This window comes from Pan troglodytes, chromosome 18 (genome assembly GCF_028858775.2).
Source record: "Pan troglodytes isolate AG18354 chromosome 18, NHGRI_mPanTro3-v2.0_pri, whole genome shotgun sequence".
NCBI classification, from domain to species: Eukaryota; Metazoa; Chordata; class Mammalia; order Primates; family Hominidae; genus Pan; species Pan troglodytes.
Window position 1 is genome coordinate 65,411,649 of NC_072416.2, and position 27,940 is coordinate 65,439,588.

A 27,940-nucleotide genomic window follows, 5' to 3' on the forward strand; every position below is an offset into this window, starting at 1 on the left:
TCTAGGCAGTTCGTTCTCTCTCTCTCTTCCCACTTCCTTCTCTCTTTTTTTTTTATTTTTTTTATTTTTGAGACAAGGTCTCAATCTGTTGCCCAGGCTGGAGTACAGTACAGTGGCACAATCAGAGCTCATAATAACCTCAAACTTCTGGGCTCAAGCAATCCTCCCACCTCAGCCTCCCAAGTAGTTAGGACTACCACCACACCTGGCTAATTAAAAAAAATTTTTTCGGACCAGGCACAGTGGCTCATGCCTGTAATCCCAGCATTTTGGGAGTCCGAGGCAGGTGGATCACCTGAAGTCAGGAGTTTGAGACCAGCATGGCCAACATGGTGAAACTCCATCTCTACCAAAAATACAAAAATTAGCCGGGCATGGTGGTGCTTGCCTATAATCTCAGCACTTTGGGAGGCCGAGGCGGGTGGATCACTTGAGATCAGGAGTTGGAGACCAGCCTGGCCAACACGGTGAAACCCCATCTCTACTAAAAATACAAAAGCTAGCTGGGCATGGTGGCATGTGCCTGTAATCCCAGTTACTCGGGAGGCTGAGGTACGAGAATCGCTTCCCTCTGGGAAGCGAAGGTTGCAGTGAGCTGAGATTGCGCCACTGCACTCCAGCCTGGGCGACAGAGTGAGACACTGTCTCAAAAAAAAAAAAGAAACAGAATTTGTCTCCAGAATGTTATAGATTCTTTACTGTTTACACAAAAGTCCCACACTTTATTGGTGGTGGTGGTGTTCCATGTGGAAGTCCTTTCATCACTTTATGCTACCATTGATCAGAATTATAAACCACCTCTTCCTGAGAGGTGTTTCTGGCAGACAGAGAGTATGTTCAGTGAACAGAGGTACTCCCAGCTAGGCCACAAAGAATTCTTATCATGTTTTGTTTTTTTGCCTTGGTGGTGTTTAGAGTTCAGACACTACTCGCCTCGTCAGTCCACAGTCCGATCCCCAGAGAAGATGACTAGAGAAGGGTACCAAGTATCTTTTTTGGACAATAAGTCTTCAGGTTCTTCTCCAGAAAAGGAATTGATACCAAAACCTGATACTTTTCATCTTACCCATGATGCCTCATTGAGTAAATGCCTGGATGTGGGTGATTCTAGCCAGATCCATCCCTATCAGTTACCTTCAGATGTTGGTCTGGAAAATTATGACAGTTGTTATTCTCAAACTCTATCCCTGCATGGAAGTCTTGGTAAAAGGCCTCAGAGAAGCAAGAACTATCAAGAGTATAGCATAAAGCCTTCAAATGACATAAAGACCACCGCTTCACATTCCTGTGGAGACCTATTAACTTCTCTGTCAAACCCTGACTCCAGCACTGGAAGGCTTTTGAAGCTTAGTTCAGGTAACAGCTTCCTGTCAGTTTACAGGTCTTCTTCATAGGCATGAAGATAGAAGATATAAGTGAAAATTTTGGAATTAACCCTTCTGAAATTGTATTAGCATTTCTTAAGTTGTATTTTAGGGTCACCAGTGGTTCTTGGAACCTCCAGAAATCTGTAGGGTATGAGTTTAACATGATATATATATTAGGGAAAATTTGTAGGAAAGTGAGCATCGCAGCTACTTGATATTTTAGTTAAGCAGCATCCCAGGACATCTAGTCTTTACTCACAGTCACTTCTATTCTGACTTACTTTGAGAAGAAGTTAGTTTCAGGCTGGGCACGGTGGCTCATGCCTGTAATCCCAGCACTTTGGGAGGCTGAGCCGGGTGGATCACGAGGTCAGGAGGTCGACACCAGCCTGGCCAACATGGTGAAACCCCGTCTCTACCAAAAATACACACACACACACACACACACACAAAATAGCTGAGCATGGTGGCATGCGCCTGTAATCCCAGCTACTCAGGAGGCTGAGAGGCAGGAGAATTGCTTGAACCTGGGAGGCAGAGGTTGCAGTAAGCCAAGATCGGGCCACTGCACTCCATGGGCAACAGAGCAAGACTCCATCTTGAAAACAAAAACAGAAGTTAGTTTCAGAGTTAGTGACAGAGATCACTCTTCTGTTACTTATTTATTCAACCAAACTCATTGAACACCTACAGTGTCCCAGACACTGTTCTAGCTCTGGAGATAAAGTAGCAAACAAAATAAAGTTTCATGTATATTTTACCATAATAAGAAGACAGTCCCTACTTTCATAGAGCTTACATTCTCATGGGGTAAGACACATGATAAACATTTTAGCATGCAAATATATGTCAGGTTATGGTAAATGCTGTGAAAAAATTATATAAGGGCATAGAGCGTGATAAGGAGGAGGCGATGCTTTAGATAGAATTGTCCAGAAAGCTTCTCTGATGAGGCACCATAAAAGTAGAGACTTGAATGAAGTGGGAGTATAAGCCATGTGGGTCTGGGAGGAGAATTTTCTAGACAGTGGGAATAAATGCAAAAGTCCTGAGGCTGGAACATACTTTTCATATACAAGGAACCTCAGGGAGGCCAGTGCGGCCTCAGCAAAGAAAGTAGAGTGTATAGATGAAGTAAGAAAGATGCCAGACTTTTTTCTGGGTGAGATCAGAAGGAGTTGGAGAGTTTGTAGCAAGGGAGTGATGTGATCTCACTTAAGAATTACTGTGGATGTTGGGCTGAGAATAGACTATGGGGAGCAGGGTAGAAATTTTTTTAAAATGCTTTGGAGAGATTGGAATCAGCGTAACAGATGATGATGGCTTGGGCTAGACAGATAGCGGTGGAGGTGGTGAGAAGTAGTCAGATTCTGAATATGTTCTGAAGATGACACTCCATGGTTTGCTGATGGATCCAGGATAAAGTGTGGGAGAAAGAGGGTCAATGGTGATTCTGTGGTTTTGAGTCTGAATAACTAGAAGAACAGAGCTTTCATTTACTAAGATGGAAAAGAATGGGAGGTAGAGATTTTAAGATAAATATCAAGAGTTGGGTTTTGGACATCTTAAGTTTCAGGTGCCTTATTAAAACTTTCCAGAGATGCCAATTTGGTAATTGGACATACTAGTCCAGAGTTTAGAGAAGAAGGTATGGCTGGAAATATAAATTTGGAGATTATAAGTGTATGGGTGACAGTAAAACTCTGAGACTGGATGAAATCTCACCGAAAGAGTGAATATAGATAGAAAAGAGATCTGAGGACTGGTCCTGAGCCCTCCAACAATTAGAAGTAGATAAAGAGAAACCATCATGGAGAGTGAGAAAGCAGCAGCCAGTAAGATAGAGGGGAAAAAGCCAAGAGGAAGTAATATCCTGGAAGCCAAGTGAAGAATGTGTTTCAAGAAGGAGGGAGTGATCAATGCTAGGTCAAATGCTTCTTCTGATAGGGAGGGAGGGAGCCTGGGACTGAGAAGTGATTATGGTATTTGGCAATGAAGAAGACATTAATGAACAGCTTCAGGGGATGCATGAGGATGAAAGCCTCACTGAGGTGAATTCAAGAAAAAAATTGGAAGCAAGGCAGTAAAGTTACTGAATATAGACAACCCTTGTATTAGTCTGTTCTCACACTGCTAATAAAGACATAGCCAAGACAGGGTAATTTATAAAGGAAAGAGGTTTAATTGACTCACAGTTCCACATGGCTGGGGAGGCCTCACAATCATGGTGGAAGGTGAATGAGGATCAAAGTCACGTCTTACATGGTGGCAGGCAAGAGAGCTTGTGTAGGGGAACTCCCCTTTATAAAACCATCAGATCTCGTGAGACTTACTATCACCAAGAACAGCATGGGAAAGACCCACCCCCATAATTCAGTTACTTCCCACCAGGTCCCTCCCATGTCATGTGGGAATTATGGGAGCTACAATTCAAGATGAGATTTGGGTGGGGACACAGCCAACCCATATCAACCCCTTCAAGGAGTTTTGCAGTAAAGGGAAGCAGAGAAATGGAACTAGCTGGAGAAGGGATGGGGTCAAGGAGATCCTGGTAGAAGTGATCTAGTAGAGGGAAAACTGATGATGCCAGGGAGAAAAGGGACCGTTACAAGAAAATGGAATCCAGTCCACCAGCGGAGAGGCTGGTTTTAAATAAAAGCACAGATAGTTCATCTATTGTAATAAGAAGGAAGGCAGAGAATTTATTAATACAGATACAGGAGAGTTGGTAGATTTGATGGTGTGATCATGTAGATGTTTTCTTTGATTGCCTCTCAGGGAAATAAAGGAGGTTGGCACCTGGGTGTAAGGAGGGAAGAGAAGGTGTTGGAAGTTTGAAGAGAGATGTGAAATATTTGTCTCAGAGAATAGAAGAGTAAATTGGCCAGAGTATTATATTAGGAGATGCCGGGCACAGTGGCTCACGCCTGTAATCCCAGCACTTTGGGAGGCCAAGGCCAGCGGATCACTTGTGGCCAGGAGTTCAAGACCAGCATGGCCAATATGGTGAAACCCCGTCTCTACTAAAAATACAAAAATTAGCTGGGCATGGTGGGTAGACCCAGCTACTCGGGAGGCTGGGGCAGGAGAATATCTTGAACTCAGGAGGCAGAGGTTGCAGTGAGCCGAGATTGTGCCACTGCACTCCACCCTGGGCAACCGAGCGAGACTCTCTCAAAAAAAAAAAAAATCAGAAGAACTGGGCACCACTAAGGGCGCAGTTACAATAGTGGTCATGAGTTTAAAGTGAGAAAGGTCAGAACAGATGCGTTTTTTTCTCCAGCTATGTTCCCCTGCTCTGGTGTAGGCTTGGAACATGTGGACGGTTAGATTTAACCAGAGTTGGAGTTTTGTCAGAGAGTTGAGGATGTATGCTAGGGAGTGGTTATTATGACCCTTGGACTACAGGCAAGGTATGGATAGAAGTGAGACATGAGGCAGTCAGAGGGCAGGTTCATCTGTTAGCCTGTTTCCTCCACAGATCTGTATGCCACAACCCATTTCAACAGTGACCCTGCTGTACTTGTCAATGTAGAGCAACAATTATCTACCAGCCTGGGTGATTTGACACCAGCACATGGTTCTGTCCCAAACAACGCTGTCCTGGGAAACAGGACAACTCCTCTGCGGACACTGCTGTTGTCTCCTGGGACTTCAGAACACAGAAAGATTTTTACCAAGAGGTCACTAAGCCCATCGAAGAGAGGATTCAAATGGAAGGACAATATCCTTGCCAACCTGAATCTAAAGCATGGTTTCCGAGATGCTACAGGCAGCGAGGCAAGTGTTGGCTTGTTTGTGTTTGTGCAAGAAACATGTCAGGTTCGAGACCAGAATGAGGGTTCTGTTGGGAATGGAGGTGGTTCTGACCAACAGGGCTAGAAATTCAAAGAGATTTTCAGAGGCTGGTGGCTAATACTGCCAAGCTAACGCCTGTTGAGCCTTCTGCCCTTGGGAAAGTCATTCCCCCACTGCTGCCATTTTCTCACCTATATCACAGGGAGAACTGTCCCTGATCTACTTCCGGCTGAAGATTGAACTCTGTAGCATCTGTGTTTACAGTCTCATCATATTTACACATTTGCTTCGGCCACACATGAAATAGTTCTTATAAAAGCATTGCTTCAGGCTGGGCACAGTGGCGCATGCCTGTAATCCCAGCACTTTGGGAGGCTGAGTGGGTGGATCACCTCAGGTCAGGACTTCAAGACCAGCCAGGCCAACATGGTGAAACCCCATCTCTACTGAAAATACAAAAATTAGCTGGGTGTGGTGGCGCACGTCTGTAGTGCCAGCTACTCTACTCGGGAGGCTGAGGCAGGAGACTCACTTGAACCCAGGAGGTGGAGGTTGCAGTGAGCCGAGATCACGCCACTGCACTCCAGCCTGGGTGACAGAGTGACTCAGTTTCATAAAAAATAATAGTAATAAAAGCATTGCTTTGCTTTTCTGTCTAGAAGTTAAAAGGATTTAAAATTTTTTTCCAGTGTAGAAGCAAACAGAAGATGAATTAGATTATCCAAGGGATTTTTAGTTCAGAGAATGATTTAAAAATCAAGAACCATTCCCACATAAACAATATACATGTAATTCATTTTATAAAATATCCTAGTGGCCAGGCACGGTGGCTTACATCTGTAATTCCACCACTTTGGGAGGCCGAGGTGGGTGGATCACCTGAGGTCGGGAGTTGGAGACCAGCCTGACCAACGTGGAGAAATCCCATCTCTACTAAAAATAGAAAATTAGCCGGGCTTGGTGGTACATGCCTGTAATCCCAGCTACTTGGGAGGCTGAGGCAGGAGAATCGCTTGAACCTGGGAGGCGGAGGTTGTGGTGAGCCGAGATTGCGCCATTGCACTCCAGCCTAGGCAACAGAGTGAGACTCTGTCTCCAAAAAAATAAAATAAAATAAAATAAAATATCCTAGTATGATAGTGTCATACAATAAAACTTTTATCATTATCACTTCTTAACAAGTTTTGCTCTGCCTTTGCATACATCCCTTGTGGAGAATGCCTTCTACTCTCCTCTCTTGTCTTTTTGAATGTTCATTTTTCTCCAGGTTCTACTTCCATCATGAGGAAGATCCATCCATGTGGTTAGAGGAACCCCAGCTCTTAGAGTCTTCTCTTCCCTTGTACCCAAGAACCTTTGCCATAGGAACCATTTGTCAATTAATAATTTACTGCCCTGTAAGGAAGCAGGAGATTTGGTCAAAAACAGCCATTTCTAGTTACTTATTTTTCAGTTGTTGGAAATCTTACACATTGGGGTGGGTTTACAGGGTTTTTGTTTGTTTGTTTGGAGTGTTTTTTTGTTTTTGTTTTCTACTCTTAAAGACTTCCTATTCAGTTTTCAGAACTTTGGAAGTGGCTGTAATTTTTGTGCACCAAAGGGGGCAGTCTTGTAATGTTTTATTTAGTTTTTTGGCCTCTTTTCATTCTCAGTCCCCTATGCCTATTTTACCAGACAAGAACACTAACTGTGTGTTACTGTATTCAGAGTGAAGATCCAGCAACATTTAGCATATTTGGGATGTTATATTAATCAGACATGCTCTAGGAAATTTTTTAACCTCTATTTCATGTTATATTGTTAAAATCTGGCTAGATGCTGTGGCTCACACCTGTAATCCCAACACTCTGGGAGGCCAAGGTGGAGGATTACTTGAAGCCAGGAGTTTAAGATCATCCTGGGCAACATAGGAGACCCTCTCTCTACAAAAAAATAAATAAATAAACAAACAAATAAATAAATGTTAAAATTTCAATATGCTTTTCTAGACGATCTTAAAAGCTCCTTTTTTTCTGTTAGACATTATTTTTCTCTTTATGGAAAGCTTTAAAAGAGCTGCTTGAATATAAATAAAAAAGAAATATACTGTTTAATTTCTGAAAGGTGTAAGTCAGAAAATTTCCAAGAAGAGCATTTTTTACATTTTTTTTTTAAAGCCAGGCATGGACTGGGCACAGTGGCTCACACCTGTAATCCCAGCACTTTGGGAGGCGAGGCAGGCAGATCACCTGAAGTCAGGAGTTTGAGCCCATCCTGGCCAACACGGTGAAACCCCATCTCTACTAAAAATACAAAAAATTAGCTGGGTGTGGTGATGCACGCCTGTAGTCCCAGCTACTCAGGAAGCTGAGGTAGGAGAATCACTTGAACCTGGGAGGCAGAGGTTGCAACAAGCCAAGATTGGGCCACTGCACTCCAGCCTGGGTGACAGAGCAAGACTCTGTCTCAAAAAAAAAAAAAAAAAAAAAAAGCCAGGCACGGTGGCTCATGCCTGTAATCCCAGCACTTTGCGAGGCCGAGGCAGGCAGATCACTTAGGCCAGGGGTTTTTGACCAGCCTGGCCAACTTGGCAAAACGCTGTCTCCACTAAAAATACAAAAATTAGCTGGGCATGGTGGTGCACACCTATTATCCCAGCTACTTGGGTTGACTGAGTCATGAGAATTGCTTGAACCTGGGAGGCAGAGGTTGCAGTGAACTGAGATCATGCGACTACAGTCCAGCCTGGGCAATAGAGCAAGACTCTATCTCAAAAAATAAATAAATAAACACATAAATAAAATATAGAATTAGCCAGGCACGGTGGTGCACACCTGTAGTTCCAGCTATTCGAGAAGCTGGGATAGGAGGATTGCTTGAACCCAGGAGTTCAAGACTATAGTGTGCCAAGATCACACCATTGCACTCCAGCCTGGGTACAAAGCTAGACCCTGTCTTACATAAAATATGATAGAATATTTATGTTTATTATATATTAATATATTAAATATAAGCTTAGAGTTATAATTTTTTATATTACTCCCATTTATTTTATAAAATATAATACTATTTTTAAAATGTTCTGCAATTTAATATTTCTATTATATAACATATTGAACCATAGATGTAGGTGTCAAACAACAAATTTTTAATTTTCTTCTGAAAATTTCTATTATTATTTTGTGACATAGTCTTGCCCTGTTGCCCAGGCTTGACAGCAGTGGCATGATCTCGGCTCACTGCAACCTCTGCCTCCCGAGTTTAAGCAATTCTCCTGCCTCATCCTCCTGAGTAGCTGGGATTACAGGCTGCCCACCACCACGCCTGGCTAATTTCTGTGTTTTTAGTACAGGTAGGATTTCACCATATTGGCCAGGCTGGTCTCGAGCTCCTGAGATCAAATGATCTGCCTGCCTCGGCCTCCCAAAGTGCTGGGATTACAGGCATGAGCCACCGGGCCTGGCCTGAAAATTTCTATTAAAAATTATGATACAAGATACTGTTACCTTTGATATTATCCTGGAATATCTTATGTTTTTGTCTTAGACATAAATAATATTATGCTACTCAAATCCAAACTGAAAGATGAAATCATCTTTTTCACTTTTTAAAAAGTCTAGGCCAGGCACAGTGGCTCACACCTGTAATCCCAACACTTTGGGAAGCTGAGGCGGGACGATCACAAGGTCAGGAGTTGGAGACCAGCCTGGCCAATATGGTGAAACCCCATCTCTACTAAAAATACAAAACTTAGCCGGGTGTGGTGGCACACGCCTATCCCAGCTACTTGGGAGGCTGAGGCAGAAGAATCGCTTGAACCTGGGAGGCAGAGATTGCAGTGAGCCCAGATCGCACCACTGCACTCCAGCCTGGGTGACAGAGCGAGACTCCGTCTCCAAAAAAAAATTAAAAAAAAAAAAAAGTCTAAATGTCTAAATTCTTACTTCCCTTATTGTGTAAGAATGACAAATGGTTGGGTTTTTTGTTTGTTTTTGCTTTTTTTTTCTCTTGAGCCTCTCTCTAGTGACCTGGGTAGTTTGCACGGTTTGCCTGGAAACCACAGTCCCCCCATCTCTGCCAGAACCCCCCATGTGGCCACTGTCCTCAGACAGCTCCTGGAGCTTGTGGATAAGCACTGGAATGGCTCCGGCTCCCTCCTCCTCAACAAGAAGTTTCTCGGTGAGTGAATGCATTCTCTGTCCTTGGACAGGAGTTGGACTTTTCCTCTGCTCTGTGTTCTGCTAAAAGCCACTTAGCCCTCTTCACTTGCAAGGAAAGTTGTTCTCATGATCACATCCTGAAACATCTCAGAAACATCATAGTTAACAAATCTACATTTTTTTCATATTCTACATTATTTTTTAAAAGCAGCACCTCTTCTAATTATTTTATAATGATTGTTTTGTTCCTCCTGTAAATATTTGCTAGTCTTTGGTAATATATAGAGTAACCAGATACGTAAATTAGTGACTATATTAATTTTTTAAAAGATTTTGTGATCCTTGGGAAAGTGCCAATAATGAATACAACAGAAATTGGGTTTGATCATCAGAGTTTTGAGATGACTGTTAGAATGTTATGATTTGAAAAACTCGAATGAGTAAATGACCTGGACTCCCTTTAGGGGTTCGTTTTTTAGAAACATGGGAGAAAACAGTTTTGCAAATGTTGGCTTCATGCATTTATTTGTTGTTATTTTCTTTTTGATCCTTAACATGTTTGTTGGCTATTTAATAGAAGAATAATTAAGGAAATTTCGTTGGTGGTAAAAGTTTAAATATAAACTAGAAACTTGGCTGGATGCGGTGACTAACGCCTGTAATCCCAGCACTTTGGGAGGCCGAGGTGGGTGGATCATGAGGTCAGGAGTTCGACACCAGCCTGGCCAACATGGTGAAACCCCGTCCCTACTAAAAATACACAAATTAGCCAGGCGTAGTGGTGTGCGCCTGTAATCCCAGCTACTGGGGAGGCTGAGGCGGGAGAGCTGCTTGAACCCAGGAGGTGGAGTTTGCAGTGAGCCGAGATCACACCATGGCACTCCAGCCTGGGCAACAGAGCAAGACTCCGTCTCGGAAAACAAACAAACAAATGAAAAAAACAAAAAAACTAGAAACTTAAACGTTGTTTGGGGTTAAAAAAACTTTTTAAAAAATATCTAAAGGGACATACAGAAGAAGAAATCCTAACACAGTTATTTTCCTTCTCATGTTGACCTATTGCTCCCATTTTGTAGGAAATTATCCCCAGGGCCACTAATCAATGACTAAGGAATTATGCACTCACAAGGGGCTGCTGTTGTTTCTCCATAGAGGATGTAGGATATAATTTCTTGTCCTCTTAAAAACACCTCTTTCTGCCACTTACTAAGTTCTGGTAAAAAGGAGATAATACATTAGCCTATTTGATCCAGAGAGCTGGTAGTTACTGACTAGGAATGCTGTGCTTTAGCTTTTAAGATTGGCCTGTGTGCCCATCCTGAATTTTTGGCAGGTCCTGCCCGAGATTTGCTTCTGTCTTTGGTAGTCCCGGCTCCTTCTCAGCCGAGGTGTTGCTCACATCCTGAAGACACGATGAAAGCGTTCTGCAGGAGGGAGCTTGAACTGAAGGAGGCTGCGCAGCTGGTCCCTAATGACATGGTATGCCCCTCTCATCTCCCTTTAGAAAAGGACAGAGCAGCAGAACTACAACATCTCTGCCTTAATGATCAGCATCACCGTGAACACCTAACCAAAATATGGCAAAAGTCTGGGCACAGCAGGAATACAAAACTTGCTAGGACAGGGACAACTTGGAAGTTCTGCAGGGATGACTCCCTCATCCTAACCCTAATCCAAAAATTCTAAAGAAAGACTTGAAATAAGAAGAAACAAACAAAAATTCCAAAAAACTCTAGAGTGGAAATGTTTAGGATAATGTTCTTGAAGGTTGTGGTTCCACCCCAGCAAATGTATCTGGGATTGTCTTTCCTCCCTTCTAAGCGAGCTGAGAGCCCTGAACCAGGGGCTAAGGGCCATTCTAGAGCATCAGCCTGCTGGCTCTAGGAAAGGAAGAAGCAACTCATATCCCCATGCTTTGTTCCCTTTTCTCTTTTCTCTTCTTTTCTTTTCTCTTCTTTTCATGAGGCAGAGTCTTGCTCTGTTACCCAGCCTCGAGCGCAGTGGCACGATCTCGGCTCACTGCAACCTCTGCCCCCCGGGTTCAAGCAATTCTCCGTGCCTCAGCCTCCCAAGTAGCTGGGATTATAGGTGCCCACCACCATGCCCGGCTAATTTTTGTATTTCTAGTAGAGACAGGGTTTCACCATGTTGGCAGAGGTGGTCTCAAACTCCTGACCTTAGGTGATCCACCCACCTTAGCCTCCCAAAGTGCTGGGATTACAGGCATGAGCCACTGCGCCCGGCTGCCTTTTTTCTTCTTTTTTTTGAGATGGGGTCTTGTTCTGTCACTCAGGCTGAAGTGCAATGGTGCGATCTCGGCTCACTGCAAGCTCCGCCTCCCGGGTTCAAGCGATTCTCCTGCCTCAGCTTCCCAAGTTGCTAGGACTACAGGCACATGCCACCATGCCCAGCTAATTTTTGTATTTTTAGTAGAGACAGGGTTTCACCATGTTGGCCAGGATGGTCTCAATCTCTTGACTTCATGATCCGCCTGCCTCAGCCTCCCAAAGTGCTGCAATAACAGGCCTGAGCCACTGCACCCGGCCTCAGCCGCCTTTTCTTAACATTAGAGGATTTTCAGACACCAAGTTCAGTTCTAGAAACTTTAGATAGATCACTAAGAATGCTGGCCATTTGTCAAAATGACAAATGTTTGTTCTGCAAGAGTAGTAGATAACTCATAAGAAAGATTGCTAGTCCATGTAATAAATTTGTTTACTGCATTTGAGCTGTATTTACCAATGAATTAAAATTCTAGTGAGAAAGAGATGCTGACTTCCAATCAGTTTATCACTAAATAGAGGAAAAGATCTTTCAGTTCTCTAAACACACCTTAGCATGTCAGATTCTTTTTTTTTTTTTTTTTTTTTTTTTTTGAGACGGATTCTCGCTCTCTTGCCCAGGCTGGAGTGCAATGGCGCTTTCTCAGCTCACTGCAACCTCCGCCTCCCAGGTTCAAGCAATTCTCCTGTCTCAGCCTCCCGAGTAGCTGGGGTTACGGGTGCACACCACCATGCCTGGCTAATTTTTTGTATTTTAGTAGAGACGGGGTTTCACCGTGTTGCCCAGGCTGGTCTCGAACTCCTGAGCTCAGGCAAACCACCCGCCTCAGCCTCCCAAAGTGCTAGGATTACAGGCGTGAGCCACGGCACCCAGCCTAGAATGTCAGATTCTTAATGTATTTGTATTTTGTTTTCTAATCTAAAGGAAAGTTTGAAGCAAAAACTGGTCAGAGTGCTGGAGGAAAACCTCATTTTGTCAGAAAAAATTCAACAGTTGGAGGAAGGTGCTGCCATCTCAATTGTGAGTGGGCAACAGTCACATATTTATGGTAAGTTGAGGAAAGCCATGATATATGAGGCCTCTCAAGACAACTGTTTGTTTATAGATGACCCATTTAGTAACCTTCATCATGCTAGCTCACGTGGCTGCCTTTGGCCTACTTGGTCATCAGTTTTCCTGGCAGTTAACAGAAACAATCATCTTGCCTCAGAGAATTGTAATGCAGGTGGCTTGAGTTACCAGATGAAGCTCTTGTCAGTGGAAAGCATGTACAAATGTTGTTACTATTGCCATTAATTTTGAGAATGACACATGCTTTTGTGATTATAACACCAAGAACATGTTCTTTATACAAAGTTTGGAAAATACAAGGAAAATATAACCCCATGATCTAGCAATAACTTCCATTAGTGTTTTTGGTATATTTTCTTCTACCTTACCTCTCTATATTTTTAACTCCAAATTTACAATTGTGGCTGGGCAGGTGCAGTGGCTCACACCTGCAATCCCAGCACTTTGGGAGGACAAAGCAGGAGGATTGACTGAGTCCAGGAGTTTGAGACCAGTCTGGGAAACATAGTGAGAATCCGTCTTTACAAAAAATAAGAAATTAGCCAGGCATAGTGGTATGCACCTATAGAGCCAAAGAGGCGGAGGCAGAAGGATCACTTGAGCCCAGCAGTTCAAGGTTAGAGTAAGCCTTGATCATGCCACTGCAATCCAGCCTGGGTGAAAGAGAGACCCTGTCTCAAGAAAAATAATAATAAAAATAGGCCGGGTGCAGTGGCTCATTCCTGTAATCCCAGCACTTTGGGAGGCCAACGTGGGCGGATCACTTGAGCTCAGGAGTTCAAGACCAGCCTGGCCAACATGGTGAAACCCTGTCTCTACTAAAAATACAAAAATTAGCTGCGCGTGGTGGCAAGTCCCTGTAATCCCAGCTACTCGGGAGACTGAGGTAGCAGAATTGCTTGAACCCAGGAGGCAGAGGTTGCAGTGAGCTGAGCACTCCAGCCTAGGCAACAGAGCAAGACTCCCTCTCAAAAAATAATAATAATAAAACTGTGTCCTGGTTTTAAAAAATAATTTACATATAATTAGATGCACACATTTTAAGTTTGATCTCAATCAAAATACAGAACATTTCTAGAAAGTTTCTTCATACCTTCGTGTAGTCAGTTTCCCCTACTCTTGACCTCAAGTAATCACAGACCTGATTTCTACATCCTAATGTTATTAATTTCATAGTGTAGGCATTTCTACAGTATCACAAGAATATACCATATTTATCTATTTTGTCCTCTATATAGTTGTTTTTATAATGGTTATATAATATTTAGAATAAAATGATTTTAAATTATTTCTAAACATTCAAAAGAAAGACCTGAAGTGAAGGAAAAGACCCTAGAATCAAATGCTTTTCTGAGATTAACCTTATTCCCTTTTGATGGAGCTGAGAGTCCTAATATTTAATATTTATACTATTATAAATAATGCTGCTATTAATGTCTATGTACAGAAATCTTTGTGTACATTTCAGACTATTTTCCTAGGAGACAGTCCTAGAAGTAGAATTAGTGAGTCAAAGGATGGGATATTTTTGAGGCTTTTGTTACATAAATCACTCCCAAGAAAATTGTTTCAGTTTACTCCCACCTCAGCAGTGTACTTGAATGCCCCTTTCACTCCCCTCTGCCAACACTGGGCATTTTTTCAAAATTTGCCATTGTGATAAGTGAAAAATAATATCCTTTTTAAATCTTGATTGTACTACTTTATTATCAGCATAGTTTAGGCCAGTATGTTAGATAAAGTTTGCCCTTGACAGACTAGCTTAGCACCCCTAAGCAAATTATGGGTACATGGATTTATACAAGGAACTTGATTTCAAAGTTCTGATGTGGAAGCACTGAATTTCCATTGTTAAATCTCAGCACTAAATAAATAAATAATTCTCAGTACTATCTGATACTCACAGGCCCGAATAATCAAGATATCAGTCTCCACTTACCTACTTTGAAATTAAAAGTAGGTATTTGTCCACTAGATACTTACTTTCATTCAGCCAGGAGGCCCAGTATAGTATTTTGGCTTACTGGTGATAAATAAGCTTTTGCAGCCTTGTTTTCCACCTTCTAGAACTCTCCTACTCAAGATGTGATCCACATTAGTATCACCTGGGAGCTTGCTAAACAAGTGGGGCCTCACCTCAGACCTACTGCATTAAAATCTATTTTTAGCAAGATCCCCAGGTGATTTGTAAGCATATTACAGTTTAAGGCTGGGCACAGTGGCTCACGCCTGTAATCCCAACACTTTGGGAGGCTGGGGTGGGTGGATCACCTGAGATCAGGAGTTTGAGACCAGCCTGGCAAACATGGTGAAACCCCATCTCTACTAAAAATACAAAAATTAGCAGGGTGTGGTGGCATGTGCCTTATAATCCCAGCTACTCAGGAGGCTGAAGCAGGAGAATTGCTTGAACCCAGGAGGTGGAGGTTGCAGTGAGCTGAGATCCCGCCATTGCACTTCAGCCAGCCTGGGCAACAAGAGCAAAACTCTGCCTCAGAAAAAAAAAAAAAGTTTAAGTATAGAAGATTGGCATCATTACAACCGGAGTTCCTCTTCTTTTACCTCCTTATTATTGCAGGTAATGGTAGTATATTGGGGAAGCTAGGTATAAGTGTCTTAGCCACAAATTCAGTTTCTACAAGTATTAATTGAGTTATTACTGTGTGCCTGACACCATTCTAGATGTTTTCACATACTACGTAGGGAGTGAAGGATGTACAAAACAAACTAAAATGGAGAATACGGTGTGAGACCCAATATCTATTGACTGCCTATGCTAAGTGAGGGTAGGTGTCTCATTGAATCCTCATAACAGGGCTAAGGGGCAGGGTTATTAGCTCTAATGAAAGTCAGAAAAATGAACCAACACGTGCAATATTTTTTTTTTTTTTTTGAGACGGAGTCTCACTCTGTTGCCCAGGCTGGAGTGCAGTGGCACAATCTGTGCTCACTGCTACCTCCATCCCATCTCCTGGGTTCAAGCGATTCTCTGCCTCAGCCTCTCGAGCAGCTGGAATTACAGGTGCCCACCACCACACCCAGCTAATTGTCGTATTTTTAGGAGAGACGGGGTTTCACCATCTTGGCCAGGCTGGTCCTAAACTCCTGACCTTGTGATCCACCCGCCTCAGCCTCCCAAAGTGCTGGGATTACAGGCATGAGCCACCATGCCTGGCCCACGTGCAATATTAAGCGGCTGAATTTTAACTCATATCTGTTGCCAAACCCTGTATTCTTGCCACCATATCTCCTATCTCCAAGTAAGGCAATGGAGTGTGAAGTTGGGTGCCATGGGGCCCCCAGTTCTCAAGATGTCCATCTGAATACTTATATTCTGCTCAAAGACTAGCAGCTTGGAATCCTTTTCACCCCTGGCTACTGTGCCCTTTGTAGATGATCTTCTGCACAAAAACCAACAGCTGACCATGCAGGTGGCTTGCCTGAACCAGGAGCTTGCCCAGCTGAAAAAGCTGGAGGAGACAGTTGCCATTCTCCATGAAAGTCAGAGGTAGGAGAGGGTCTATCTAGCTTGCTTCTAGAAGCAGATATTTACTCCTTTTATCTCCTTTGTTTTGCTTGGAAAGTTAATATCTATGCAATTTGCAAGTGAACTCCATTCTGTGTGTAAACCTCCTGTATCTGGCCAGTTAGCTCAGGGATTATAAAAATTACTGCTTCCCAGGACACATCAGGGACTAATCGTCTTTGTTGGCATTGGTGGGTTGCAACACCTCGATAATTAGCTTCTCACTGGATCTGATGGGACCTTTGTTTGGGTCAGCTAACTTTTTTGGGAGGTCAGTACATACCCCTAAAATCGGCCATCTGGCTCCTCTGGAAAGTGCCTGCTATTGGTCACGAAAGACATCAAGAGCACTTGGCAGGGAGTGATAAAGAACTCAAAGTGCGTTGTTTCCTTCAGAGGAGCTCAACAGCATCAGTCCTTAAAGAACAGCACCCCCGGCTGGGTGTGGTGGCTCACGCCTGTAATCCCAGCACTTTGGGAGGCCGAGGCAGGTGGATCACGAGGTCAAGAGATCGAGACCATCCTGGCCAATGTGGTGAAACTCCGTCTCTACTAAAAATACAAAAATTAGCTGGGAGCTTGCTAAACAAGTGGGGCCTCACCTCAGACCTACTGCATTAAAATCTATTTTTAGCAAGATCCCCAGGTGATTTGTAAGCATATTAAAGTTTAAGGCACGTGCCTGTAGTCCCAGTTACTGGGGAGACTGAGATAGGAGGATCACTTGATCTTGGGAGGCGGAGATAGCAGCAAGCCGAGATCGCGCCATTGCTCTCCAGCCTGTCAACAGAGCGAGACTCCGTCCCAAAAAAAAAAAAAAAAAAAGCACCCCCAGGATACAGGCAAGGCAAAAAAAATCAGAAGAGACTTCAAGACTATGGCTACATTTAGAGAAGCCCTTGAGATTTTGGCTTGCCGATAATACACATTTACGAGGACTTTCACTGCAGTTTAAATATAAGCACTCCATCCCCAAACCTTCAAGCCTCCTACTTCACTTCCTGATTTTCATTTGGTTAACTTTATATTCAGAGGATTAGACCCAGAACCATTCTGGATTTGTCTGAAAAGCTTTTCATTATAATTATTTCAAACATTACAAAAGTAAAGAGAATAGCATAATACAGTTCTCAAACTTGGGTATGCCTCCAAATTAACTCGAAGGACGTGTTGAAATGCAGATTGCTGGGCCTCATCCCACAGTTTCTGAGTCAGCAGGTCTGGGTTGGGAACTGAACATCTGCATTTCTAATTAGCTTCTGGGTGATGCTATTGCTACTGGTCTGGGGACCACACTTTGAAAACATTAGGATATATTGCTTTAGTGACGTACAGTCAAAATACTCTCTTTTAAATTAACCAGAAATAATCCTTCTGAAACCATACAGGTTCATTTGTTTTATTTTGCCCTTGATTCTTAGGGAATTTTAAAAATAATTTTGATTTAATCTTGTTTTCATAATTATGTAAAACATTTACACAGTCCCAATGTCAACTCTATAAAATAAGATAAATCCAGAAAAATCCAGCTTCCTTTCCTGTCTTTGCTGTCCTTTCCTTCCCTCCCACCATCCTTCTATTGTAGGTGTGGGTGTATATTTGTATTCCCTAATTATTACATAAGAAGACTCAGTGTTGCTTTAACATTTCATCTTGAAAATGCATTCATAGTGGTGTATAGAGTTAGTTCTCATTCCTTTTTCTAGCTGCATAGTGCTCAGTTGTGTGGATGATATACCACTTATTTAATTAGTCTTCTATTGATGGACATTTAGTTTAACATATTTTGCCATTAAAAATAGTGCTATAATGAATAGTATCGTGCATACATTTTTTTCTTTTTGCCAGTGTGTGGATGGCTTTTAACATTAGATGGTAATACGGGCCAGGTGCAGTGGCTCGAGCCTGTAATCCACACTTTGGGAGGCTGAGACAGGTGGATCACTTGAGGTCAGGAGTTTAAGACCAACCTGACCAACATGGTGAAACCTTGTCTCTACTAAAAATACAAAATTAGCTGAGTGTGGTGGTGCACACCTGTAATCCCAGCTACTTGGGAGGCTGAGGCAGGAGAATTGCTTGAATCCAGGAGGCAGAGGTTGCAGTGAGCCAAGATCCCACCATTGCACTCTAGCCTGGGCAACAAAAGTGAAACTCTATCTCGAAAAAAAAAATTAGATGGTAATACAGAGTTCAATGCAGCCATGATTAGCACCATTAGTGAATTGCAGTGGCAGGATAGATTAGAAGTAGATGTTATGATTTGGGGTAGAAATTGGAGGCCTGATGAGGTGCCAGTGACCCAAGGCTTCTACTTACCTCATCATCAAAGTGCTTTTGAAAGAACAGAACAACTGCTAGCTATATATAAAATGGGAAATGTATTATTGCTTCAGTAAGTCTGGAATATAACCAAACAGAATTGTAATGAAGAAACTTTAAGTCTGCTTTTAAAATAACTCAATCATAAATTGGACAGTTCCTTCTATTTAAAGATGTGACTTCATTTCACATTTGCCTTTGGGAGACATTTTGGGTCTGCATGGTATCTCTCTTGCTTTTATGATTTCATGACTGCCTTTTTCCCTTGGGCCTCAGATCCCTGGTGGTAACTAATGAGTATCTGCTGCAGCAGCTGAATAAGGAGCCAAAAGGTTATTCCGGGAAAGCACTCCTGCCTCCTGAGAAGGGTCATCATCTGGGGAGATCATCGCCCTTTGGGAAAAGCACGTTGTCTTCCTCCTCACCAGTGGCACATGACACTGGTCAGTATCTAATACAGAGCATCTTGGATGCTGCCCCAGAGCCTGGCTTATGAGAGCTAGCATGGAACTCACACCACAGCTTCCCTGGTCCACAGAGGCTCTCACCGCCATTGCCACCAGTATGGTGGTATGTACTCACAAAGATTAAGAAAGAAATGTATTCTGATTAGATTGTATTGGTCCTTCTTTTTATATCTCTATTTATCTCCCCCTATTGAGTCATTCTTTCCTTCTGCCCACAGAAATAGTTGGCACTTGGTCCCAGCTATTGTATAGACATTGCATAGAGACATTTGGCTGAAAATGTTGAAAGGGAAAAAAACACTAGACATTTTTCCCCTGTGTCATTTGAAACTGTGTGGTAGAAAGTTAAAAAAGAACATTCGCCATATTCATCAAACAGGGTTTGATTACCTCCCGCCATGGTGAAAAGCTGACAACACCTGGTGTCTGCCCTGGAGCAGCCAACAATTTAGTCAGGGAAAAAAACAAACTCATGTGATGGGGCCCAAAGCTTCGAATTGGTACTAAATAGATCTAAACAAAAGCCTAAAGATGCCCTGAAGAGAGAGAAAGAGTGAGTAATGGCCACTGTAGGATTGGAGGTGTCAGTGAGGCTTCTTTGAATGGATGCTGCAGAATGAGTAAGAACGGTAGCAGGTAGAGGGGATGCAGAGCCTCCCAGGCCAAGAGTACACAGAAGAGTCTGGCACAGGGGGATAGTGGGGCAGGGATAGAAGTGTTGGACTTGGAAGAGGTGTAATGTCATGAGAATGTCCCCAGAGCAAGTGATCTTTCATGAAGGGGGAGACATGAAGAGGTTACTAGGCAAAGCATGTGGCTGAGGGCAAGAGCAATGGGGAGAAGCTGCAGAGAGCAGCAGCATGTGCGAAGGCCGGGAAATGGAAAGGGACGTGGTTTCTTCAGGGAGCTGAGGGGCTGAGAGGAGGTAAGCAGGAGCAAGGTTGCACCACTCTTTGAAGATTTTAGATTGGGAAGGCAGAGGAGTGACAGACTGTGTTTGAGAAGCTTTCTCAGGACCAGGCACAGGGGCTCACACCTGTAATCCCAGTACTTAGGGAGATCGAGGCGGGAGGATTGCTTGAGACCAGCCTGGGCAACATAGTGAGACTCCGTCTCTACAAAAAAAATTTTTAAAGTTAAGGCGCAGTGGTGCATGCCTGTGGGCCCAATTACTAGGGAGGTTGAGGCATGAGGATCACTTGAGCCCAAGAGTTCAAGGCTGCAGTGAGCTATGATTGCACCACTGCACTCCAGCCTGGGCAACAGAGCAAAACCCTGTCTCCAAAAAAAGAAAAAAAAAAGAAGAAGAATAAAGAAGAAGAAGCAGGAGGAGAGAAGAAGAGAATGGGTTGATCATGTGTGAAGTAGGGGGGGACCAAAGGGGAGCTAGGCAGCCCAAAGAAGAGGCAGAGGCAGGCCGGACTAGATATGCTGCTTCTGAATATGTTAGCTTTGGGCTCAGCATCCAGTTTACATGCAGGTGCCCTGTACTTTTAATCCTGATTGGGCATTTGAAAAATCAATGGGGAAAGATGATGTAAGTGGTTTTAGGTATGTTTCTGCTTCAGTGGCCTCCCAGCGTGCTAATGTTGCCAGAGAGTGTGTAGAAGGTGAAGGATTTTCAACCTAATGCTACATGGTTCTTCTCTTCACCTTCAGGGCCACATCAGAGAGAGAGACAGGTGGAAGGATTAGATAATTTACTTGTACCCCTGATTCCATGCTGTGCAGGGAAGGAGAGCCACCACCATACTAATAAGACATGACAGTCACAAGTTTCTAAGTTATAAATCCACAGACTTCTGGATTTTAAGTGGCTTCCCAAAAGCAGCTTGTACAGAGGAGCCAGAAGTTTCTTTGAGCTGCAAGGCTCTGAGGGAGCTAGAGCGAGCTTGTGCTCTGTGGAAATGTCAGTAAGAGCAGCCTCCCTGCACCCCCGCTGCCTCTTTCCTGGGCCTGTCTTTGTCTCCCAGGTAGGGGAGCATCAGCCAGTGGCCTTGCATCCCTGAGTTGTTATATTTCAGGGTCTCAGCCCAGTGCACAGGCCAACCTAATGGACACACCAGGGGGCAGGGAGGAATAATGCACTGCTTTCCTCCACCCCAGCCCTTCCTGCCTCCTCCATGAACACCTGATGGTGCCAGCCCCAGAATCCACTCAGGACACCTCCTAAGGGGAACAAAGAGCCTGGCCCAGTGTGTGCCACCCTCCACCCCATTTGCCATTATCATTGAAAGTGACCGATCCTGCCCCAGGCCAGGCACCTGCTAGGTTTGCTGGCCACTCCTGGGGAAGTCATCTGTTTCTGATTTTTCCCTGTATGGCACTTGTTCTACAGGGCACGGGTAGGGGTTGCGATGTTAAGGAGAGAGCCAAAGAGCTCAGGGCAAACTGGACTCAACATGGAAAGCGGAGGACCCTTGAAACAAGCAGAAAACATGTGGAGCAGAATCCCACACCCTAGGCCTGGCACTACCACCAGAAAGCAAGACAGGTCTGGGATGGAGACTGGTCCTCAGGGAGGTTCTATGTCCAGAGGGAGGGGCAGAGCCACTCTCAGGTTGGGAGTTCTCCCAGCCATACAGAGCAGGTTTTAAAGGCTCTGTCCCTCTGATCCTAACCTCTCCTTTGTCTAACCTGATTTTGCTAGCAAGGGTATCCAAAGCTTTCAACCACAAGGAGGCTGTTAGGGGAGGGGCAGTGGCATTGCTGGGCAATGGCTGTCATGTGCCAGATTCTGCTAGACCCGTCTGGTCTTAGGGTCCTCCCAGCCCTGAGTGGGCCTTAAATTCCCTCGGGCTTCATAACGGCATTTCGAGAAGAGGCGGCTTTACTCCTATGACGTGGGGTTTTGGGGCTCAGCCATTCTCTCTGTGTTCTTCCAAGCCATACTGCCAGTCACAGGAATGGAGAAGCCGCTGGGCCCTCTACCATTGGATGGTACTGTCACCTGCAGTGGAATAGTGGGAGCCTGGCCCAATTTGGAACACAGTTAAATTTGCTTCCCTGTGAGGCTGTTTTGGTGAAAGCCAGAGGATTTGGGTTTCACTCCTATTATGTTCATTTTAAGCTTGCAATTCAAACGAATTTTCCAGGGCTAGAGGAATTGTTCCTCTGCATTTTTTTTTTTTTTCATTAAATGCCTTGCATTCTACCTCTTAACATTTGCTGGTGGGAGGATCTGCCTGAAGGTCCCTGAAGCTCTTCCCTGGGCCACTCAAGGAGACGCTGTCAGGCGTCTGTGTGTCAGGCCACCTGCTGTGGCCAGGTGCCCACCTGCTGCCTGCCGATTCCCGCCTGACATCCCTGTCTCAAGCCATACTATTCCGCTACACCCCTGTCCCCAAGGAAAGCTGGGCTTAAGGGATGTGGGGCCACCTGGGCAGGAGCATCCCCCAATAGACTGTGGGATGAGAGGATAAACAATGGTGCTGCTTTGTCTTGTGATCTGGGTCAGGAAAGCAGGCATTTGGGAACTGGCCCTTTTATATCTTTTCTAGCCCCTTTGGGAGCCACCCTCTCCTGGGTAGGCCCTAAAGTCCCATCTAGCCCCATTTTCACAGCAAGGAAGGAAGGAGAGGTAGCCCGAAAGCCTTGGCTTGGGAATAGCTCTGTCAAAACACCCAGAGCCTCAGTGAGATGATCTGGAAACGCCCAGGCATCCTCAGGACCAGAGAGGCTCCCTTCCCCCACTAGGGATGTGGAACAGATGGGAGGACATCAAAGAGGAGGCCCCTTTACTGAGGGATGCCCTGCTCCCACCACAGGCTAGTGTTGGGTGCCAAGCCCTATCACCAGTCAGCCAGTCCCAGTTTTGGAAGTCAATGCTGGGGCTTGCTAGAAAGAGCCTGGCCTGGGAGGCAAGAGGCATGGTCTGGCCTCTAGTCTGCAGAAGCCCCTCCACCTCTCTGGATGTTTCCTCAGCTATAAAATTACGGAGTCAGATGAGCTACTCTCTTTTTTTTTTTTTTTTTTTTTTTGAGACAAAGTGTCTGTTGCCCACACTGGAGTGCAGTGGCGTGATCTCGGCTCACAGCAACCTCCAACTCCTGGATTCAAGCGATTCTCCTGCCTCAGTCTCCTGAGTAGCTGGGACTACAGGCACGCAACACCATGCCCAGCCAATTTTTGTATTTTTAATCAAGACGGGGGTATCACTATGTTGGTCAGGCTGGTCTTGAACTCCTGACCTCATGATCCACCCGCCTCAGCCTCCCAAAGTGCTGGGATTACAGGCGTGAGCCACCGCGCCCGGCCTGGATGAGCTACTCTCTAAGGTTCTGCCTGGCCCTGCGTTTTCTGTATTCTGAGCCAGAACCCAAAATGACTTGCCTCGGTAGCCCCTGTTCGCAGACTGAAAGCTGATGCCTGGCTCTGGGGCCTCTGCCAATGCTTGGCCCAGGCTGAGTCGGCTGTTTCATCCCTCCTACTGCTGTGAAAGTGGAGAGGGAGCCAACTCTCCAAACCCAAGGCACTGGTCACAGGAAGGCAAGCTTTGATGTCAGGACTCCCGTCAGGCCCAGCTAAAAGGCTGTGGACTTCCTCAGGAGTCTCCTCAGACAGAATGGCTCTGTGCTAACAGAAGGGGACTCATGAGTGCCTTTTTCTGGGCAAGGCTGCCAGGGGAAGGGGAGTGATTAGCAGTGTGTGGCATGCAGCGGGGTGATGACACTGAGGGGTCACTGGGGTGTGAATGTCATTCCCCCATCATCGTCAGCCAGGCCATATTGGTACAAAAGGTGTCTTTATTGAGGTCTGGGTTAAAATTAGGCACTTGGCCAGAGCAGCAGCTTAAATATGAGGCAAGCAGGCAGGGGTTAGCCATGCCTGGGGCTGGGTTGGGGTCATGAGGCTACAGGCACAGACTGTCCCCAGATGGACAGAAGTTGGAGCAGGAAGAGGAGGAGGAAGGGGCCGCAGAGCAGCCTGGGTCAGAGGCCTGGTGGGCCAGCCCGGTGGGACTCGGCAGGAAGCTCTGGGTGGCAGGTCCAGCAGGGAGGGGACCAGGATCTCTTGCTCCACGTGCCCCTTAGACCCAGGCCTGAGCCTCTGGCAGGGGCAGCCGCACTTGGCGGGGCGGTCTTCCCAAGCCTCACTTCTTCACCTTGGCATCGTAGGTGCCTGCATTCTTGTAGGCACTCACGTAGCCACTGTCGTCCAGGATGTCCTGCCGTCCCGCAATGCCCTTGCCCTTGCCGCTCTCATCGAAGCGCTCCTTGTGGGAGCCCGTGTATCTGCTGGTGTCCGTCAGCCGGTCTACAGCACCCCCTGTTTTTGCTTTCTGTTTGGACAGAGTTTCCCCAGGGGCACCTGATGAGGGAGCCCAGCCCTTCCCACCCACAGCCACGATTCCCCACACCCCATTCCGTGGCCACCCGAGACCAGCAGGGCACTTACAGTGACGCCCACATTGGCTGGCTCTTTGCCTGCCACCAGCTGGCAGATGGCATCGAAGGCCTCCTCCTTGCTCTTCCCCTTGAATCTCTTGGTTGCCAGCTCTTCCAGGGCCTTCTTGAACTCCTCATAGTTGATGACCCGAGCAGACTTCCCCCTGACAGGCATGTGGGCACCATGAGGGTTCCCCTTTCTTTTTTCTCCCCCAGGGGAAAGCTCAAATACATTTGCTGCCACCACAAATTATGCAATTGCGTTTCTTTCCCATGTTTGGGGAAGTCGCGGGGCTCAGCAACTCTGGAGGGCAATAGATATAAGGTTTGTCCTGGAAGAACGACCTTCGTGATCATGGTGTTTCCCTGACCCCTTCTTGATGTCCTCCCTGGTTCCAGCCCCCCAGTTCCCCACCTCCTGGGAACATGAGAAGCAGGGGCTGCTTAGGGCTCACTTGACTTTGGAGAAGACGATGTCCACATCGGTCCCTGTCACGGACTTTCCGTCAGCCACCTTGCAGTCCTTGCACAGCTTGGCCCAGTTCTTGCCATTCATCTCTTGCCCACTGGCCTTGGGGTCACCATGGATGGCAAACTTGCGGAAGCTCTCCTCCAGCCCAGCGATGTCTGTGCTCGCTGCCATGCCACCCTATAGAGACCCACCTGGGTCATCTCCCAGCCAATCTGCCCTTCCCCTCCCCCAAGCCCAGAACATCCCAGCCTCTACCTCAAACCTGCAAGACCTGGGCAGGTTCTGCTACAGAGTTGGTGCTGGAGCTGCCTGGGGAGAGGGGCCAGTCACTGTTGCCCTGGGCCACAGAGCCCCGAGGAAGAGCCCCGGGAGGCACGGTCTTGTCACTAATGCCAGCCCTGGCTCTCAGCAGGGTTCAGCAGATGAAATAATGATGCCCACAGGGAACAGAGTGGCACTGTCCAGAAAGACTGTTAGGGCAGCAGCTGGGGCCCTGGCTTTGTCTGGCCCTGGCACAAGGCCTGCTTGGGTGGAAGTGAGGGTGGCAGAGCAGGACCCCTCCCTGGAAGCTCCATGCCAAGCTGGCTTGGGGCCAGGCCAGGCATTCAGTGAGGACGGCATCTCTGTAAGGGTCATGAGGACCCAGCAAGAGCCAGTCTGGGCACGGGTGCATGCCCTGGGCAGGGGTGCAGCTGGTCCAGCAAGGCCTTGTTACTATTTGCTGTTAAACAAAAACATGAGGGGAGCTTGGGGCTGGCCTGGCCACAGTTTGTGAAGCCTGGAGACGGTTGCTAAGGGAGGGTGGTGCTGCTTGGAGAATGTTGCTAAGGGCAGGATGGTGTCAGGGCAGCTCAGGGAGAAGCTCCCAGTGCTGAGGGGCTGGGCTGGGCTGGGCTGGGAAGCTGGGGCCCACGGGTGGGGCACGCCAGCACTCCCTGCGCCTAGGGCATAACCGTGGCTTCCTGGCCCCTTGCCACCGACTGGGGCTGTAACCTCCCACTGTGGAGTTTTGGGGGAGCAGGAGGTTGGGGGCTAGTAGCGTGGGGGCTGTAGAGTTACGAACCCCAAGAGTCGTGCTGGCAAGTGCGGCTGTGGCTGAAACACACTTCGTCATGTCTACACCTCAGACCTCCCCTGGCCACGCCCTGAACTTGGCCACACCAGCCCACATTCCCAGCGACCCTGTGCACTCAGCCCTGGCCTGCCACCCCCTGGGCCTTGTACCCCTGGCCATACCTTCAGCCCTCCATCCTCCATCTTCACACCCACAGCCACAGCCCTCGGCCACCAGCCTCCACATATATACTAACAAGCCTGCGCCGACCCCAGTAATACCCACAGTCCAGCACTAAAGTGCCCCCCACACCCACAGCCCTCCGCTGCAGACCCCTGGCCACACCCTGAGCCTACACAGCAGCCTTCTCCATCCCCACACCCGCAGCCCTGGGGCTGAGGCCCCTGGCCACAAACCTGCATCCCTTCCTGAGACCCCTGACCATAGCCTCAGCCACTCACCCCCTCCCATACCCGCAGCCCTTTATCAAGGCGCCCTGACCCTCAGCACCCCTTTGTCCACACACCCTCAGCCCTCTGGCCACACCCTCAGCCTGCACTGAAGGCCCCAGTCCACATCCACACACTAACATTATAAGACTCCCAGGTACTATGCGGAGATCCCCTGCGTAGAGACCTCCCCACCACATCCCCCTCCTCCACTGCCACCTCCTGACCACACCCTCGGTCTCAGCAACCATCTTCTAGCTCTGCCTTTTACACTAGGGCTTCCAGTGACCACGGCCTGGGCTCCGCCCGGCTGCCCCATCTTCCACCGAAAACTCCTCGCCGGTGACCACACTCCCATCCCTAAGTGGCAGTTTCTGGGACTGTGAGCACCGGTGGTTCCTACGTTACAGGGACCATAACCCCAGTCCACGCTGCACTCCCCTTCCCTTTCCTTGGGTGCAACCTCCCACCAGGGACCCCAAGACCCGCACTTGGTTCACCAAGGGTAACGTCCAGGGGAGCTTGGATGCCACAGGGTGCTTGGCCCAAGCACTGGGCGGATCCTGCGTGCAGTGCTCACTCCTGTCCGTGGAAAGATGGATTCTTGGTCATCTCAGCGCGGTCAGGTGGCGCTGGGTTGCAGGCCGCAGCCCCATGGGTCTGCAGGCCATGGATGGAGTGGCCACACCCGTGAACTGGAGCCACCCGTCCCGCTCCCACTGGGACAGCTGGAGTCATCAATCAGCCGGACCAGGAGGTGGGGGCTGCGAGGTGGAATGCTTGGGGCCAGGGCAGGGCCGCTCAGCTGGCTCCTCGGCTGGGACCGCCGGAGGTTGGGACCCTTTCCAGGCTGCTCCCCCCAACCCTCATCGTGCAGGATACTGATTGGGGTGGCGGGCATCTGGGTCTCCTATGGGCTTCTACCTCGCGGCTGCTCCTGAAGTGTGCGTTCGGACGGACAGAAGGACGCAGGAATGGACCGATGGACGCGGGAGACCAGGCGGCTCCGCAGCTCCGCTCCCTGCCGGCTCCCGGGTGGGACTGCAGCCCAGGCGGCTCCGCCGTATTATCCCCTGTTTCTCGGTCTCCATAGAGACGGCGAGTCCCACCCCCGAGGCTGTCTCGGCGGGAGAGTGACCAAGGTCACGCCGGCCCCGCCCACGAGGCCCCGCCCTCCCCGAGACTCTCCGGGAGCCGCATCCCGCCCCTCCCCCGCAACTCCGCGGTCCTCGCGACGGCGAGACCAGCGCTCTGCAGTTCGGGGCGTCTTCGGACGGCCCCCTGAGGAAACAGCCTCCCATCCTGGGATGTGCCTAAAGCTCTAAGCGGCCCCAATCTCCAGAAGAGATCCAGCTCCCCAGAGAGTCAACCAGAGGCCACTGGGGAGCTGCAGCAGGGCATTGGTGGGGCTTGGGGAATCGGGAAGGAGCTCTCCCTCAGTGACAGGGGTATACGGTTGGCTCAAGAGCACTGCCATCCACTGAACGGATGGCACCCCCAGGCCACAACTCCCGTGCTCTCTTGGGTAGGATTCAGAGCCTGGAGCAGTGGGGAAGAAGGGAGGGGACTCCCCACGAGCGAATCGCGCTCGCCCAGCCCCAGGAT

At 47.1% G+C, this 27,940-nt stretch overlaps 2 protein-coding genes across 12 annotated transcripts in view; one reads left to right on the forward strand and one right to left on the reverse strand.

Moving 5' to 3' along the window:
* LRRC36 (leucine rich repeat containing 36) overlaps positions 1-19,115 on the forward strand; it is a 58,091-nt gene extending 38,976 nt beyond the window's left edge. For 4 of the 8 annotated variants that reach the window (XM_009431035.4, XM_523392.6, XM_063797256.1 and 1 more), the window contains exons 8-14: positions 916-1,356; positions 4,849-5,147; positions 9,158-9,323; positions 10,638-10,783; positions 12,512-12,635; positions 16,052-16,166; positions 18,783-19,115. In XM_009431035.4, coding sequence (XP_009429310.1) covers positions 916-1,356; positions 4,849-5,147; positions 9,158-9,323; positions 10,638-10,783; positions 12,512-12,635; positions 16,052-16,166; positions 18,783-19,002 — 1,511 coding nt within the window. In that variant the 3' untranslated portion in view covers positions 19,003-19,115. Of the gene's footprint in view, positions 1-915; positions 1,357-4,848; positions 5,148-9,157; positions 9,324-10,637; positions 10,784-12,511; positions 12,636-15,340; positions 15,445-16,051; positions 16,167-18,782 lie in introns of all 8 variants that reach the window. The other 4 variants (XR_010152367.1, XM_009431031.4, XM_009431032.3 and 1 more) reach the window with 4 other exon arrangements.
* Positions 19,116-23,700: 4,585 nt separating this feature from the next.
* TPPP3 (tubulin polymerization promoting protein family member 3) lies at positions 23,701-27,447 on the reverse strand. Of its 4 annotated transcripts, none has more exons than XM_016930046.2 (5): positions 27,260-27,447; positions 26,827-26,917; positions 24,816-25,009; positions 24,371-24,524; positions 23,701-24,254 (listed from the first exon to the last, which is right to left on the reverse strand). In XM_016930046.2, the coding sequence occupies exons 1-5, from the start codon at positions 27,424-27,426 to the stop codon at positions 24,066-24,068; spliced, it is 795 nt and encodes a 264-aa protein (XP_016785535.2). In that variant the 5' UTR covers positions 27,427-27,447; the 3' UTR covers positions 23,701-24,065. The 4 variants fall into 4 exon arrangements, with proteins under 4 accessions (XP_016785535.2, XP_016785536.1, XP_016785537.1 ...); XM_016930047.4 differs by having other exon boundaries at positions 26,836-26,917; positions 27,260-27,410; XM_016930048.3 differs by lacking the exon at positions 26,827-26,917 and having other exon boundaries at positions 27,260-27,426.
* Between the last annotated feature and the right edge of the window lie 493 nt (positions 27,448-27,940).

Coding starts and splice junctions, on each gene's coding strand:
- TPPP3 (XM_016930046.2), bottom strand. CDS start 27,426: ATGGAGACCGAGAAACAGGGGATAATACGGCGGAGCCGCCTGGGCTGC. Junction 24,525..24,815: donor ATCGTCTTCTCCAAAGTCAA/GTGAGCCCTAAG, acceptor CATGCCTGTCAG/GGGGAAGTCTGCTCGGGTCA. Junction 24,255..24,370: donor CAGCCAATGTGGGCGTCACT/GTAAGTGCCCTG, acceptor CTGTCCAAACAG/AAAGCAAAAACAGGGGGTGC.